General features: G+C 44.0%; 1 protein-coding gene across 1 annotated transcript in view; it reads right to left on the reverse strand.

The window, feature by feature from the left end:
- vwc2l (von Willebrand factor C domain containing 2 like) overlaps positions 1–15,514 on the reverse strand; it is a 36,654-nt gene extending 21,140 nt beyond the window's left edge. The window contains exons 1-2 of the mRNA XM_061234127.1: positions 15,402–15,514; positions 13,215–13,618 (exon numbers count right to left, since the gene is read on the reverse strand). Of these exons, the coding sequence (XP_061090111.1) occupies positions 13,215–13,601 (387 nt within the window). The 5' untranslated portion in view covers positions 13,602–13,618; positions 15,402–15,514. The remainder of the gene's footprint in view (positions 1–13,214; positions 13,619–15,401) is intronic.
- Positions 15,515–15,741: the final 227 nt, after the last annotated feature.

Below are 15,741 nucleotides of genomic sequence, written 5' to 3' on the forward strand. Positions count from 1 at the left end.
ACTGTATCTCTTATGGACAGAATTTGTTCTGAGTGTAGCGGGGTTCGCTTGGCTAGATCGCAAGTAAGCAATCTCACCCGTTACATGTGTGTAGTATTATTTATTGTAATGGCAGATATGAATAAAGATTACTCAAAAAACTGAAAAGGTTAGCTGCTAATTCTGACCAGATGCATTGTTTGCAACAGTATTATAAATCAGAACTAATCTCCAAAGTTCCGTTGTGACCTTTCCTTTTGCGTCAGTGAAAGATGAACCGCGCTAACGCCTGATGCATGAGTGAGAACACGCCTTCAATGACACTGCACGAGGAGTTATAACTTCAATGACACTGCACAAAGAGTTATAACTTCAATGACACTGCACGAGGAGTTATAACTTCAATGGATGCCTTTTGTTCCTGATATAAACCTCCCTAAAGAGGAGGCCCAGATCCTGTGTTCACAAGGCTAGAGTGAAGTTGTAATATACTTTTTTACTAATTGCTATATAATTTATAGGGCAAAGGAGCGCAGAACAGGGAATTGTATGTAGAGGCCCCCACTTACAGGGGGTTAATTAGACTGTTCGAGAGTAACTTTTTTCATGTGGTTTTTTCATTAATATTTTCCAGTGGCGTCCGACACAGTAAAAAGATAATCATAATGACACCTCGGCCACCTGAGGTGTCGTGATAATTATATTTTTACTGTCTGTGCCTGCTGAATATAAACATAGGTGTACACCGCAAAAGGCAAGCGGAGGATTACCCTCTATGTGAAATTAATAATGTCATCCACGTCCTGCCCACTCTCTCTCGCTAAGGGAAAGTGAGGCTACACGAAGACGGTGATGTTGGTTGGTTGCGAACGGTTGGGGTTGCCTTGCGTCTCTCTCTCTCTCTCTCTCTCTCTCTCTCTCTCTCTCTCTTTCTCTTTCTCTCTCTCTCTGTCTCTCACTCTTTCTCTCTCTCTCTGTCTCTCTGTCTCACTTTCTGGCTCTGTCTGTTTCTCTCTTTGCGGCCTCTCTCTTTCGCTCTCTCTGTCTCTCTTTGCGTCCCCCCCCCCTCCCTCGGTCTCTCTGCTCCGCGCCCCTGACCTGGGGATCCCAGGGTCGCGGACGGGGACCGTTCTGAGTTCACATCCCGCCTGGGATCTGAACTCACCCTGTCGCTCCAGGGTCTTGATTGCAGCCGCGTGGTGGCGTGGCCGGGTGGGCGGGTCTCTTCCTCGGCCAATGGGAAGCCCTGTAGGTGAAATCCCTGCTGAGGGTAAGTGGGCACAGCGTAACGGGCGGCAGCAAAACACAACAGCAGCATAGCCCGCCCTGCCCCCCCCCCCCGTCCCGCCCTCACCCCCCGAAAACAGACCCGCTCCAGCATCAGCCTGGGCCACCATGGGGGGTTCGATCTGTGGCTCCCTGGGCCATGATAGGATTGCTGTTAGCCTGGTTCCGTGGTAAGAAACCCTGCAGCAGGAACTCTAAGGCTAGATACTATTTAGTTTGTCGGTAAATGGTGAGCACTAGGTACACTTTAGTGGCAGGAAAATGTCCAGTATTGTTGGGCTAAATGGCCTATTCTCATTGTTAAGTTATGCTATGCTATCTGTCAACCAGTGAGTCATTCAGGCCTAATTGCTACCTAAATATATGCTTATATGTCATGCAACAATCCAATTGGTCACACATTACTATAAATTTGTATCAATTAATTCCACTGAAATACACATTTATTATAATATGTGACCGCGTTCCCTTTTAACCATTGTGTTTAGTTAGCCTGGCTAGCTGGAACTATGGCAAGGCTGGTAAAATGTATTTCAATGTTTGCAGTATCCTAGTTAGTTGCTGAACAGTTTTTCTTTTTCAAAATTCATTGTTCTCGAAGTTGTAGAAGTAGTGATTGTCACATCAGCATTTGAATGTTCAGCTAAGGATATTCTAATGACATATTTCTGGTCTTATACCTGAAAGGCCCACTCGGTAATTTCAGTCGCAAATAAAATGTGAACTGCAACTTCTGCATTTCAATATGTACTTCTGGTTACCACAGTAGCGTTACGGAAACTGGACCCGTAAGGAAGGCTCAGAAGGCTGTGTTAAAAACTCCCGAATACCCCAAATCCACTGAGATACTTAGATACTGTACCACCTGTGTAATTCTCATCAATTACCAAGCAGAATTACTGAGTGGGCCTTTAAATAACCAAACTCAATCACAGAGGGCACTGCGCACCTGTTCATTTTAGCTCCACTTCTGATTAGTGTATGAATTCTCCTCACGTTCCCTAGTTATCCTTGCTGTGAAATCCAGCTATGCCAGCTTGACCGGCTTTGCAATTGAGTTGACCAAGCTGGTCATAAGCTGGTCTAGCTGGGTATGAGCTGGTCAACCAGCTAGTGCTGGTCGCTGGTCAACCAGCAGGGATGTAATTAATTTCGGGCAGTCCCACCCGCCCACCCCCCATTTCCCTCCTACTACTATTCTCCCTGACAACAGTCTCTCGAGTTTGCAGAGAAAACAAGCAGCAGTTCTGTGGGCAGAAATGTGTTGTTAATGAGAGAGGTCAGAGCTGACAGGAAGGTGACAGTAATGCAAATAACCACACATTACAACAGTGGTATGCAGAAGAGCATCTCTGAACACACAACGTGTCAAACCTCTAAGTGGATAGTCTACAGCAACAGAAGACCAATAAGTGTAATGAATACCTAATAAAATGTATGTTTCTTTTGTTATTTGTCTTCCCTTGGTAATGTAACTCGGGTAAGTACTGAAAGCAGCAGCAAAGAAGAAAAATGAAACGCAAGTCTCATAACTTAAACAGCGCCTGCCACAGCTGCTATTATTAGAGATTATACTACAAATTAAAATAGTAATCACGCTGTAGCGGGGATGGTAACCTTGGTAATAAACTGCCACCTTGGGGTATTATATTTTAGTCTTTATGGATTTCAAGGAGGACAAAGCAGTGGTGCAGTGGATAGCACTGACACATCGCAGCGAGAAGGTCCTGCATTCAAATCCAGAGCCAGGGCCTTTGTGTGTGCATGTTCTCCCTGTGTCCTCCAGACACCCTGCTTTCTCTCACAGTCTACAGACCTGCACGTTAGACTCATTACAGAATGAACTGCCCCTAGGTGTGAGTGTGTGAGTGGATGGTGTGTGTGTGGGTGTGTGTGTGTGTGTATATGTATGAGTGTGTGAGTGAATGGTGTGTGTGTGTGTATATGTATGTGTGTGAGTGAATGGTGTGTGTGTAGGTATGAATATGTGAGTGAATGGTGTGTGTGTGTAGGTATGAGTGTGTGAGTGAATGGTGTGTGTGTGTGTGTATATGTATGAGTGTGTGAGTGAATGGTGTGTGTGTGTGTGTGTAGGTATGAGTGTGTGAGTGAATGGTGTGTGTGTGTGTGTATATGTATGAGTGTGTGAGTGAATGGTTTGTACTCTGCGATAGATCAGTGACCTGTCCAGGGTGTATTCCTGTCTTTCCCACTGCATGCTGGGATAGGATCCAGTAAGTGAGTTAGATAATGAATGGGTAGATCTGATTTTAAGGAAACTTACGGACCAAGGTCCTCATTCCACCAGTGTGGAATATACCTATAACCCCTAAAAATGTATATGTATGTACGTTTATTGGAGTGGGCAATACAAATGAGTTCATTAGATTCTGAACGATGGCTCTGTGATCACCTTTGAACAGTGACAGCTCATGAAATAGAGACAGAAACCTCACCTTTGAATTAACTAGCATTCTGAATCTGTTATTGGGTTGTTTTTCTTGGTTAACAATTCATTATCTGACTAACCTGCACCAGGAAGAAGCTAATTATATTTCAGTTAATTGCATCTTGCTCTTCAAAATTGTATCATTAAATTATATCACATATTTCTTATCGTTTGACCAATGTACACTGAAGCCTATCAGTTTTGGGCTTTGTACTCTAAGCACATTGGATTTTGAAACTATATGAAGTGCAGACTGTGTATTTATGTCCTTATCAGGTGAACCATGTAGGAATTGTAGCCCTTTTCATAATTAGTTCATAAAGAAGGACTAAAGAAGGGTCAATGCCAGTATAGTAGGCCATCATGGGATGGAAGAATCTCCATCCATCCATCCATTATCTTAACCCGCTTATCGTGAACAGGGTCGCAGGGGGGCTGGAGCCGATCCCAGCATACCTTGGGCGAAAGGCAGGAATACACCCTGGACAGGTCGCCAGTCCATCGCAGGGCACACACACATTAGTAACATTGCATATGTCAAAATCAACTGTCTGGTGCATTGCTAAGAGGCAGGAATGTGATGGTGAGCTCAGCAATAGAAAACAGCCCGGTCAAACACGGAAGACCACTGCTGTAGTTGCCCGAAGGATACCACTGCCTAACAAATCAAAGCCCCTCTCTAGGATGTAGGCATAACGGTATCAAGGTCTGAAATCAAGAGATGTCTACACCAGCATGACCACAGAGGCTTCACTGTAAGATGCGAAGCACTGGTAACATTTTACATTTTAGTCATTCGGCAGACGCTTGTAATCCAAAGCGACTTACAAGTGCATAGGTTCTTCCACAAGCTAAAGCATCACATCCGGTAACCGGTAAGCCTCAACAACAGAACAGCCAGGCAAGAGTTTGCTGAAAGGTCTAAACTGTGGAGGCTTATGGACAGATGAGCTGAGTATTGACCCGCACGCCAAAGGGCTGAAAAGAGAAGTGTGGATAAAGACAGGAAGTAGTCATGATCCAAAGCACCCCCCCCCCCCCCAAAAAATCTTTCAATAGTAGCGGAGGAGCCGTTATGGCTTACAGGAAGTGCTGTATGTATGGCTGCCACTGTAATTGGCTCAGTTGTCATATCTTATTATGATACGGCCGCCGGGAGCAGCAGCAGGATGAATTCTGAAGTGTACGGGAACATCTGCAATCTACTCACATCCGTCCAAATGCCTCAGAACCCATTGGACAGCGCTTCGCGTTGCGGCAGGACAATGACCACAAACACACTGCTAAAGCGAGAAAGGTGCTTTTCAGCACCAAAAAGAGACCCCGATCACACTGCTAAAGCAAGCAAGATGTTTTTCAGCGCCAGAAAGCGGGATGTTCTTGAGTGGCCAAGTCTATCACATGCCCTGAATCCAATTTAATATGTGTTTCACTTGCTGAGGGCAGAAGTCCCCCAAGCAGGAGCTGAAGCTGACAGTGGTACAGGACCAGGGAAGATACCCAGCGGACTAAAAGTACCAACTTTACAATATTACTAATAATAACAAAAAACATTTATTATGATTATTTTTTTTTCATTTAGCGGATCTTTACGATATTTCCATGCCACCTGCAGTGAAACAACGCGGTATATTTTTTATTGGCGTTGTCTAATGTAATCTAGGAGTGACGCAGTAGATGAGCTAGTCTGTAGGACACGTTGACGGGTTCTCATAAACGATAGCAGTGTTCTGCCACAATAAAAATAGAAACACACACTAATCCTCGAGCGGCATAAAAGTCAATTACTCAAGAAATGTGTGTGATGCAGTTGCTGATAAAACTGACACGGTATAAAAAATCAAAATGACATGTCATTACAGAAGCCAGTGTAAAGTCCTGCTCATATAATTAAATAACGAGGAATATTGATCGTTTTTAATAACGCACTAAATTGCCCCAACAAGTGTGGGCTGAGGTCAATTTTTGATCTGTTTGCAGCCGTGGCAAGCCGTGGCAGGGAGATAATAAACTAATATCCTACTTTGAATATAAATTTCACCCCGAGGTTGGTGAGCTGTAGATTTTGTGGCGTCATGGTAGCTTTAGTATTATGTTTTATGCATAGTTGATTGTTTCACAACTCTGTGGCTGGGCGGCCTGTAGCGTAGTGGTTAAGGTAAATGACTGGGACACACAAGGTCGGTGGTTCTAATCCCGGTGTAGCCACAATAAGATCCGCACAGCCGTTGGGCCCTTGAGCAAGGCCCTTAACCCTGCACTGCTCCAGGGGAGGATTGTCTCCTGCTTAGTCTAATCAACTGTACGTCGCTCTGGATAAGAGCGTCTGCCAAACGCCAATAATGTGATGTAATGTAATGGCTTCATTCGCCAAGACGTATAGACCAACAAGTAATCAGATGACCTGTTGTTGAGGGGGGCAGTACTTGAAATGAATTGTAAATATATTGAACCGGAATAGGGTGGGACAGTGACGCAGTGGATATCGCTGTTGCCTCATAGCAAGAAGTTCCCAGGTTCAAATTTTTTGGATGTTCTCCCCGTGTTTGTGTGGGTTTCCTCCCATAGTCTGAAGACATGCAGGTTAGGCTAATTGAGTGTGTGAGTGAATGGTATAAGCAGATTAGATAATGGATGGTTGGATGAAACAGAATAAAAGTTAACCCCTGGGAGATTGGTGACCTGTCCACAATGTATCCACCCCATGCCACCCTGCAACCCTGCAACCCTGACCATGAGTAAGCAGGTTAGATAATAGATGGATGGATGAAACAGAATAAAAGTTAAGTTCATCTTGCCGTTGAAACGCATCGCGTATGGGATGAACTGCAGGAGAAGTGTAGGGCTTCCTCTGCAGTATGCTGCCCCCTCCACAGAACCGATGCCAGCAATGTCACCGCGTTTGTGTACTCTGTTTTGGCGTCTCGTGCGCTATTAGTGCCGCAGTCGAAATGCACGTCCAACTCAGCCTAAAGAGTTGAACAAAATGCACATTGTTTGGGAGCGGTGATTGGTGCAAAGACAAGGTCACCGAAGACCGGTGGGGTATATTTGGGTGAAGAAGAGTGTATTTGATTATGAGGGATTCAGTCAAACAGTTTTTAATATTCCATAAAAACATATGAGGAAAAGCCAGCCTGCAACAGCATGTTGGGACCACTCCTAAGAAGTCACCTATTTTAACAAATTTGAAACTGCACTTACACCCCTACACTTGGCCACTGTCTCAGCTGGGAATCTCTGCACATGCAGGTGTATGATTATTACATTATTGGCATTTTGGCAGACGCTCTTATCCAGAGCGACGTACAGTTGATTAGACTAAGCAGGAGACAATCCTCCCCTGGAACAATGCAGGGTTAAGGGCCTTGCTCAAGGGCCCAACGGCTGTGTGGATCTTATTGTGGCTACATGGGGATTAGAACCACCGACCTTGTGTGTCCCAGTCATTTACTATGCTACAGGCCGCCTATGATAGCCCGTAGCGTAGTGTATGTATGATGCATACATACACTCAGTGAGCACTTTATTAGGTATTTATTTGACTTAATTTTTGCACCTATTGATCCTCTCTAAGCCTATACACTTAGAGGTTTGACGTGTTGAGATGCTCTTCTGCATACCACTGTTGTAACGTATAATGTGTATACCGTCACCTCTGCAGACCTGCTGCTCCCAGGGTATTTTCAGCACCCAATTATTGGCAAATCGGCTGAGTTGAGCATGTTCCTTCCTCCGTTATCTTTGAACTCTGCCCAGCGCTTCGGACACAGGACAACGCCATGGAAACGGGAGATCCGGCCTCTGCGTTGCATCGCCCGCTCCTTAAAGGCACGACGCCATGGAAACGTGTTTCTCAAGTCTCCGCTGCCAGCTCGTACCGCGCTCTATTGTGTTTGCTGTGTGATGTTTTCTCAGTCGTAATGCCAGAACATCTGTCAGCTCCGGTCTGATATTTGCCGGGGATTCTGGGACACGAAAGGATCCGCTCGCTCATGAAGCGGAAACTTTGTCCTGCCTCTTAATTTATCTTTATTTATCTTTATTTATCTTTATTTACGGTGAGCTGTCTTGTGGTGTGTACTCTCTCTCTCTGTGCTCCTCACAGAGATACACCCCGTGTGTTGTGCTGTGGTCGTGAAATTGGTTTTGGGACTCTCTCCTTTTAATTCTGACCAGATACCAAATAGGCAATTGCTTTGGATTCAAATACTTTTCTGTGCTCAATTGATCTTGCCTGGTAAACTAAGCATTTGGTGCACAAAGGCGAGAATGGCTCGTTGCTGGCCTGAATGGCTCGTTGTCATCATTATGTTATGTTATGTTACAGTATGTGATGTGATCTTATGTTATTATTACACTTTTTGATAGTACTTCATCGACTCCAATACACTAGGCAAGCTCACTAGAGTATAGGAAAGCATTTGAATGGAAAACACTTGCATACAGTATTTGAGCCGGGTTTGATTCTTACCCTCATAAGACTGAACTGCCTTGCAGTGCCCACTCATTGTCCTCCTCCTATGACTACACCCACACATAGTTAAACTCTGGTTATTGGACCAGGCTCGATACGGTGCTAGATACCATCTGGCTTTTGGGTAAACGAAGCATTCGGTACACTTCCTCACATAGCGACGCCCATTTCCGCTGTGATTGTGAAATGCCACCGCGCCTTTTAATTCTGACCCTTATGCGACTGTTACCTTCGCACCTATTGGGGGTCGTACGCAGTAAGCTAGGGTGATGACGGGGCTCCCAGCAGCAATGTCGGAAGCCAGAGCTCCCAGAACGGTGATGGGTCTCCTGGCCCCCGGTCAGTGCTGTCACTGCAGCCAGACCAGCGTGAGCCACGACCAGGGACCCCGAGAGGCGGCTCAGTGTGAACGACACCCCCCGTGTCACCCTGCATTAGCCCTGGCCCTGCTGGACCGTGGGCTGCCTGAGCCAGCTTGCAGAACGACTGCAGTCCTCTCACAAAATGGCCGCCCGGCTCAGCAGGGGCAAAGCTCAGCTGCAGAGCGAAAAAACGTGGACCGGAAGTCAGGATTCAGGATTCAGGATTCACGATCTCCTCTCTCCAAGATCCTATTTTCTCTGATTCCCAGCCCAGCCAATGAGTGCCAAGACATTAAAGCTGAGGAAGTGTGGGATTCTGGGAGGAAGGCCAGAGATGATTCCTTTGGTGTATAGCAGTGCTGCCCAATGCTGTTCCTAAAGATTGTCCTGTCGGTTTTTATTATTTCAACCCTTATTTGGCATATCTGCTAATTAGAAACTTAAGTAACAGTGAGATCTCTGGTTGTTGAATGAAGTGTGCTTTGTTAGGGTTGGAGTGAAAACCTACAGGACGGTAGATCTCCAGGAACAGGGTTGGGCAGCCCTGCTCTAGCTGTTGAATGAGATGTGCTTTGTTAGGGTTGGATTGAAAACCTACAGGACGGTAGATCTCCAGGAACAGGGTTGGGCAGCCCTGCTATAGCTGTTGAATGAGGTGTGCTTTGTTAGGGTTGGAGTGAAAACCTACAGGATGGTAGATCTCCAGGAGCAGGGTTGGGCAGCCCTGCTGTAGCTGTTGAATGAGATGTGCTTTGTTAGGGTTGGAGTGAAAACCTACAGGACAGTAGATCTCCAGGAACAGGGTTGGGCAGCCCTGCTGTAGCTGTTGAATGAGGTGTGCTTTGTTAGGGTTGGAGTGAAAACCTACAGCACAGGTGTCAAACTCCAGTCCTGGAGGGCCGTAATGTCTGCTGGTTTTTGGGGTGTTCTGGGTTCATTCAAGTCACTGATTGGTTAAAGTATCCACACGCCTTGTTCTCAAGGCCTTAATTGGCCTTAATTGGCAGCTGATTGAAAGGAAACCGCAAAAACCCGCAGACACTGCGGCCCCCTGGGGATTCAGTTTGACACCCCTGACCTACAGGATGGTAGATCTCCAGGAACAGGGTTTTTTCTAGTGATTGGGCAAATAAAAATGAAATGTTGAACATTTCAAATCTGTGAGATTCTGAGGCAACCATACAAGTCCATTCACTACCACACTGTGGAAATACCACTGTCTGATGCCCATATTCATTATCTTTGTGAATTAAAAAAAAGTGTAAATAAAAAAAAAATTACTTGAAAAACTGTTCCTAAATATTAATAACAGAATAGTGCTCTGCATATTAGAATAGCTTGAAGTGAAAATTTAATGGGGAAAAACAATGTTTTTTCAAACGTTCAGTTTTTCAAGCCAGCTTTTTTCTTCACCATGAAAACAAATCGCTGAAATTCTCACCTACAATCTCAAGGTGGATAAAAACTATGTGTATGAAGATTTTTCAACCAGAGACATGCCCAGAGTACAAACCAGGTAGCTAGCAACGAAACACACAAATGCCACTGTTAGCTGCAAGTCATAAGAGTCTTTTCTGATGGGCTGAGTAGGTTTAGGTGACGTCATTACTCCGCTGCCTCAGCCTCTGGGACATGTACAGAACATGGTCATGGCACTTATCTTCTCCCCTCACCCGTGGGAGAAGCGCTGGGAATGCGCCTGGTTTCTGAAGAGTAGCTCATTCCAAAGATGCAGTTATGCTCAGCTTATTACAGCATGCGCAATATCTGTTTTCCAGAATCTCAGAAGAGAGCGTGTTTCGGAACAAGCGTGTCTGCTATGAGGACAGCACAATGCAGCTTGTCAGATCCAGTGCGGGAGATGCATCTCCCTGTAGCTGTGTTATGACAGGTCTTACGGCTGCAATGCAGCGCAATGGGAAATGAGTGTCAGAGATGGCATAGTAATTTTCATCTTGATTTCTCACCAAGAGCGAATTACGTTTCAGAGGCATCTCTGCCAGACAGACATTGGTAATATCTATGTGCTATTTCCCTTTTGAGGCAACACAAATATAACAACACCCCATTTTTTGAGTGGTCTTGTATGCTCAATAAATTTTCGTGATAGCTTTGCCAAACTTTAGACTCAAATGATGTTGACTCATACTGATGTACAACAACAACAACAACAATAATAATAATAAATAAATGATCAAATTGGAATGTTTTGTTGCGTTTGTATTTTATTACATCTCTCTGTTCAAAAAATAATTGCTATTGATTAAAAATAACTGAAGAAGAAATTAAATATCTGAAAGTATACAACAAAGTCATTGGCAAGTCTAGGAGTGAATTATATTTTTTCCTGTGGTGACTCCCCCAAAGTAAAAAGAATATCTTTTACCACTAGGTGGAGATTATGGGAGTCTACCAGCAGTTACAGGTGCTGCAGCTCCTTAAGTGTCTATTTATTTGTTATTTTCTTGTTTACTACAATACAATAGTCAAGAGAAGAGGGCCTGTCTCTAACTGTCAGTAAGACCACTGAAAAAGTTGAGATGTTGTTTATAATTTGATGGCAGTAGGCTTTAGAGACAATGACCGACTGTAAAGGATGGCAGAGGTATCCAATCGGTATACCATCGCCCTTGATCAAGGCAGGCATTGGCCTCAGGACTGAGCTCTGGTTGGTCCTCTGGCTGTGCACTGTGCCTGCCCACTGCTCCTAAGTAGCTAGGGCAGGTTAAATGCAGAGGACAAATCACCCCACCGAGACAATACGTTGTAACTTTAACTTGAAGAGGTGCTAAGAGTTACATGTTGCATTGCCACTAACTGCTCGGGCAACCAAGGTCACCCGGCACTCAGTAAGCTGGAGAGCCCGTTGCTGTGAGTACACTCCAATAATCCGCCGGACCTAAGAGACCTCTTCAAAGTAAACAGCAGTTGGTTCCTCTCCCATCGCAATTTCCAAGTTGCTCCCAACGGCTGACGAAATACCCTTCCGTGTCCTTCGTTAGTACGTGCTCTAGCGCTCAGCGACTTTGCTTTGATTCTTCCGATGACGTTCCCACACGCCGACGACGTGTGACGTGATTATGACGTTTAATGACCCTGCGTGTATCTTTTGGGTTGTTAGTTTCTGCTTAAGGGCAACATTAATAACCAGCACAGTGACAATGAACAGCACGCTGCCTCACCATCCGTGAAATCAGGTTGTTTGATTGTTGTATTGTAAACAGAAATGTTATATTTAATGGACAAATGCCATGCAGTTACTCTTTCAGAAACTTTTCAAAACAGTCAAGACTAATGTCTCATGGTATCAGCTGAAATTATCCAACAAGCATTGACATTTTACAACAGAAACTCTATAAAGGCCAACAAGCGAACGCCAAATCACTCAATATGCCAGTGTATTACAGTAAGTGTGTCGTAATAAAGCACGTATTGCATTTGTGAAACCATTTCCTAATTTCCCTTGTATTTTCCCCACAGTAAAATTATATGTAATGGAAAATCAGCATCGGAACAATAAAACAGTCCAGTAAACTGAGACGTTAATTCGATTCATTCAACCCCAACGCCTAAGAATCAAAAGTCATATGAACACAGCAGAATGCAGATATACTGATACGGCTTGTGTTAAATTTGCGCCCAGGGCCGTCAAATGGCTGTTTATTTTGGATGAGGCCAGCCCTGATTTTCCCCGAGTGTCACCATTAATTAGACGAATAGTGTCAAATCAACTCGGATAGATTACATTTCACCCCGAGAGAGCAAATGTAATCCCTTTTCGGCTCATAAAGCCAGTTGGAGTTGGATTGAGACGGAGGATTTTACTGTCTGTTCCATCGGTTTTCCGCCAGCGTTTAACGCCCATACGATTAAAATATGTGCTGTGCATGAAGACCCCCTCAATGATATCGGTTAGTAAGCTCGTTCTTTTATGATTTCAGTTAAATTCAAGTAGGTGAAACGGGGGAGGGATAGAACCTGCCCCAATGCATGACACCCCCCTTTGATTTGCTTAAAAAATAGTATTGTTGCTGTCATTAATTTTGGTAAGCCATATTCTGCACAATAACTCCATAATACTTTTTTTTTTTTATGTTGTCGTGCCATTTTGTCACTTTCAGCCCCTGTCTCACCTAAGTTCTCTGAAAGGCTCTGTACCTTAACGCTTTTTCACACCTGAAGTCTCAAAGGCCAAAAGTACAGTAGACATCAACATTTTCGTAAAACAACCGGAAATAATCCATGACCACGCAAACCAACAACCAACATAACATTTTTTGGCAGAAAAAAATATTAAGAAGTAAAAAAAAAAAAAAAATATATATATATATATATATATATATATATATATATATATATATATATATATATACGAATAATAATATTTGAAATCGTATGTCCCAGTATAATGCGTCGTAACCTGTCCAGCATTAAACGTTTTGCGTATGCAACAAACTGCGACCAAATGTGACAACCATGAACATAGTGTGTTCTATACTTTTCGCCAATTACTAAAATAACATCATACTGCTCCGACACACCGTTGACATGTTAGCTGCTACTATCCTTGTTATCAGCAAGAACTCATTGTGCTACATCAATGTATTTCAATCATGGAAATAATTTCTGATAAATATTTTCAAGTGGACGTGGACCCTACCTTGAACTCTTCCAAGATTTTATAAGTCTTTCCCCGATATTCACAAAAGTTTTTGACCTCCTTGCACTCGGGACAGCAGCCGTTATGCTCCACTTTGGTGCACTTGGGGTGTATTTTGGGACACTCCGGTTGGTCGCACACTGGGCCGTCCTCCGTACACTCGCAGGGGCAGTTCGAGTGCCCGGGGAAGAAACGCTCTCCGAGTTTGTACACGAAGCCACTGTCGTCGACGCAACCCTTTCCTCTGTAGTCGTCGAAAATAATGTCATTGTTGCCCGTCCGGTCGGCCTCATCCGCGGGATAATCCTCAGGCGTAATGGAGGCCGGAAAAACAGCGGCATTCAGAGCAAGGAGGACGACACAGGTCGCTGGAACAGGAGGGCCCATCTTTCGCCGCGGTATTCCTATGCATTGAATAAAAGGGGCTTAGCTCTCTCTAGGCACAGTCTGCATTGTAACACATATGCTGCCAACCGATTAATAGAAAAGTAAAGCTATATCGTCTATAATTCAGTTAATACACACCATATGAATGTAACTTTATGTAGCTTATGATGAATGGTGCGCGGTACGGCTGGTTGCCTTGTAAGTCAAGCATAGCATTAGTATTAATAACGACTATTCCAACAGTGAATTAAATTATGAATTATTTACATGAGTTCATTTATAGTTAAATGCCATGAATGTAAATATAAGTCAAAGAACGCGTAGGCCTGTGCATATTTCACCTCACCTTTCGCTGAATCGGGAAGGGGGTCTGCAAATTATTTGTTACACTCCTGTAGTTCGGTTAAACTGCGACGTTAAACAAACCGAGAGCCAAACATATCCACAAAGTACAGCGAGAGAGACAATAATCTATTGTTGTAATTGCATGCTTAATCACATTCAACGGGGCCGTGTGATTGAATGGCCTGGTGTGGCTCAGAAGTGATTTAACGATTTAGTTCGGGTCCCCTGGTCCTTTGGTGAAACGGATACGGACACAATGCTGCAATGTACTTTGTTTCGGAAAGTGAGCGCTAGACCCGGCACAGATCCAGCCCGGAGTCGCTTGCTATCTGGAATGTTTTGCCCATTACATTTTTTTGCCAACACCCAAGCATCCCCACCCCTTCCCTTTTTCATGCAACCAGTGTTCTGGCAGTGTTGTACTTCTGCTGATATAATATAACTACCAATCTATATTTCCTGTGGTTTCAAAGATCTGTAACTAGGCTACAGCTCAACTAGAGCCCGCGGATCACGTGTTGTGATCATAATTTTAGCCAGGTCTGAATTGGGGTCAGGACCTGTTGTGGGAAACACGCCAAATGCAGTTATATTCATCTGAAGAATCTAGCCTGCAAATGAAATGTGTGGCTATCGCATAATTTATTCTCTGAGGTTTCACACGAATCCACTCGCTTATACCTGCCAATTCGCTGTGGTCTGAACAGAGTGGCGTCCGCAATCCCATCAGTGTAACAACACGACGTCTTGAAACGTTACGCCTTTCCCCTGCGTAATTTAAATTATTTTAATTGATTGTGAGATTCTTCGGTCACAAAAACTGTTTTATGACTGTATAGTATATGACTATGTTTCTGGCGATTAGTTTGAAGAAGCATTGTGAACAATTAGGCAATCGCGCAACCAATAAGTTTAAAAATTCTTAAATCAATTAACCCTTCTTCCAAAATAGCAAATCACTAATCACGATAAAACCTGTCAGTGTTTATGCATTTTAGCAACTCTAGATATTGCGTCGGGCTTCGTGGTGAATTTTTTGTTAAGTAAGACCAGGATGCGGACTTTATTTCAAGTAAAGGTTGCTTCGTGACGGCAGAAATGAGCCATCAAATCGCACATGACTGGAATCTGATTCCAGAATCCACGGTCGTGTTTATACTGTTATCACCCTCAAACTGAAAGACAACTCATTTATTAATTGGCGAAAACTGTTCGGCTGTTGTATTCAAACATGTACGACATTTAATATGCAACCATATCGTGCATTAAATAAACAACCATTCTAATAATCACATAACGCCGCTGATCATCACGTCCGCATACGCGATAATGTAAGATATAAGCTATTCTGCCGGAGATGAAAATAAAGTGCATTTAAAATAAGATCACATCACTGTGTTGCACGGAAACGGACGGTCAATGGGCACGAGGTAGCACTGGTTCTGACTGACTCACCGCGTTAAATTGTCTGGTTCCAATTTGCTGGATTCGGAATCGTGCGGATCCAGCCCCTTTTCGGACTGGTTAAGCGGAGAGCGCAAGTTCCTCTTGAACCATTTGGAAAAGAAAGATTGTCAGACTCCCGTGGGGAGAAGTAATCCGTATTTCGCTTTGTCTCTTGGAGAAATTAACGTAGCTATTACTGTCGCTGTCCATTCCAATGTTCTGTAAGTAGCGCGGATGAGGTGTTGCTTGCATATAACCTGATCGGGGGCATGATTGCCGTTTTCTTCCTGGTTAGTGTAAGCGACAAAAAGCAGGAAAAACCCTCAATAAACTGGGAAAAAAGGGAACG

The sequence above is a fragment of the Conger conger genome, chromosome 3, assembly GCF_963514075.1.
Source record: "Conger conger chromosome 3, fConCon1.1, whole genome shotgun sequence".
Taxonomy (NCBI): Eukaryota; Metazoa; Chordata; class Actinopteri; order Anguilliformes; family Congridae; genus Conger; species Conger conger.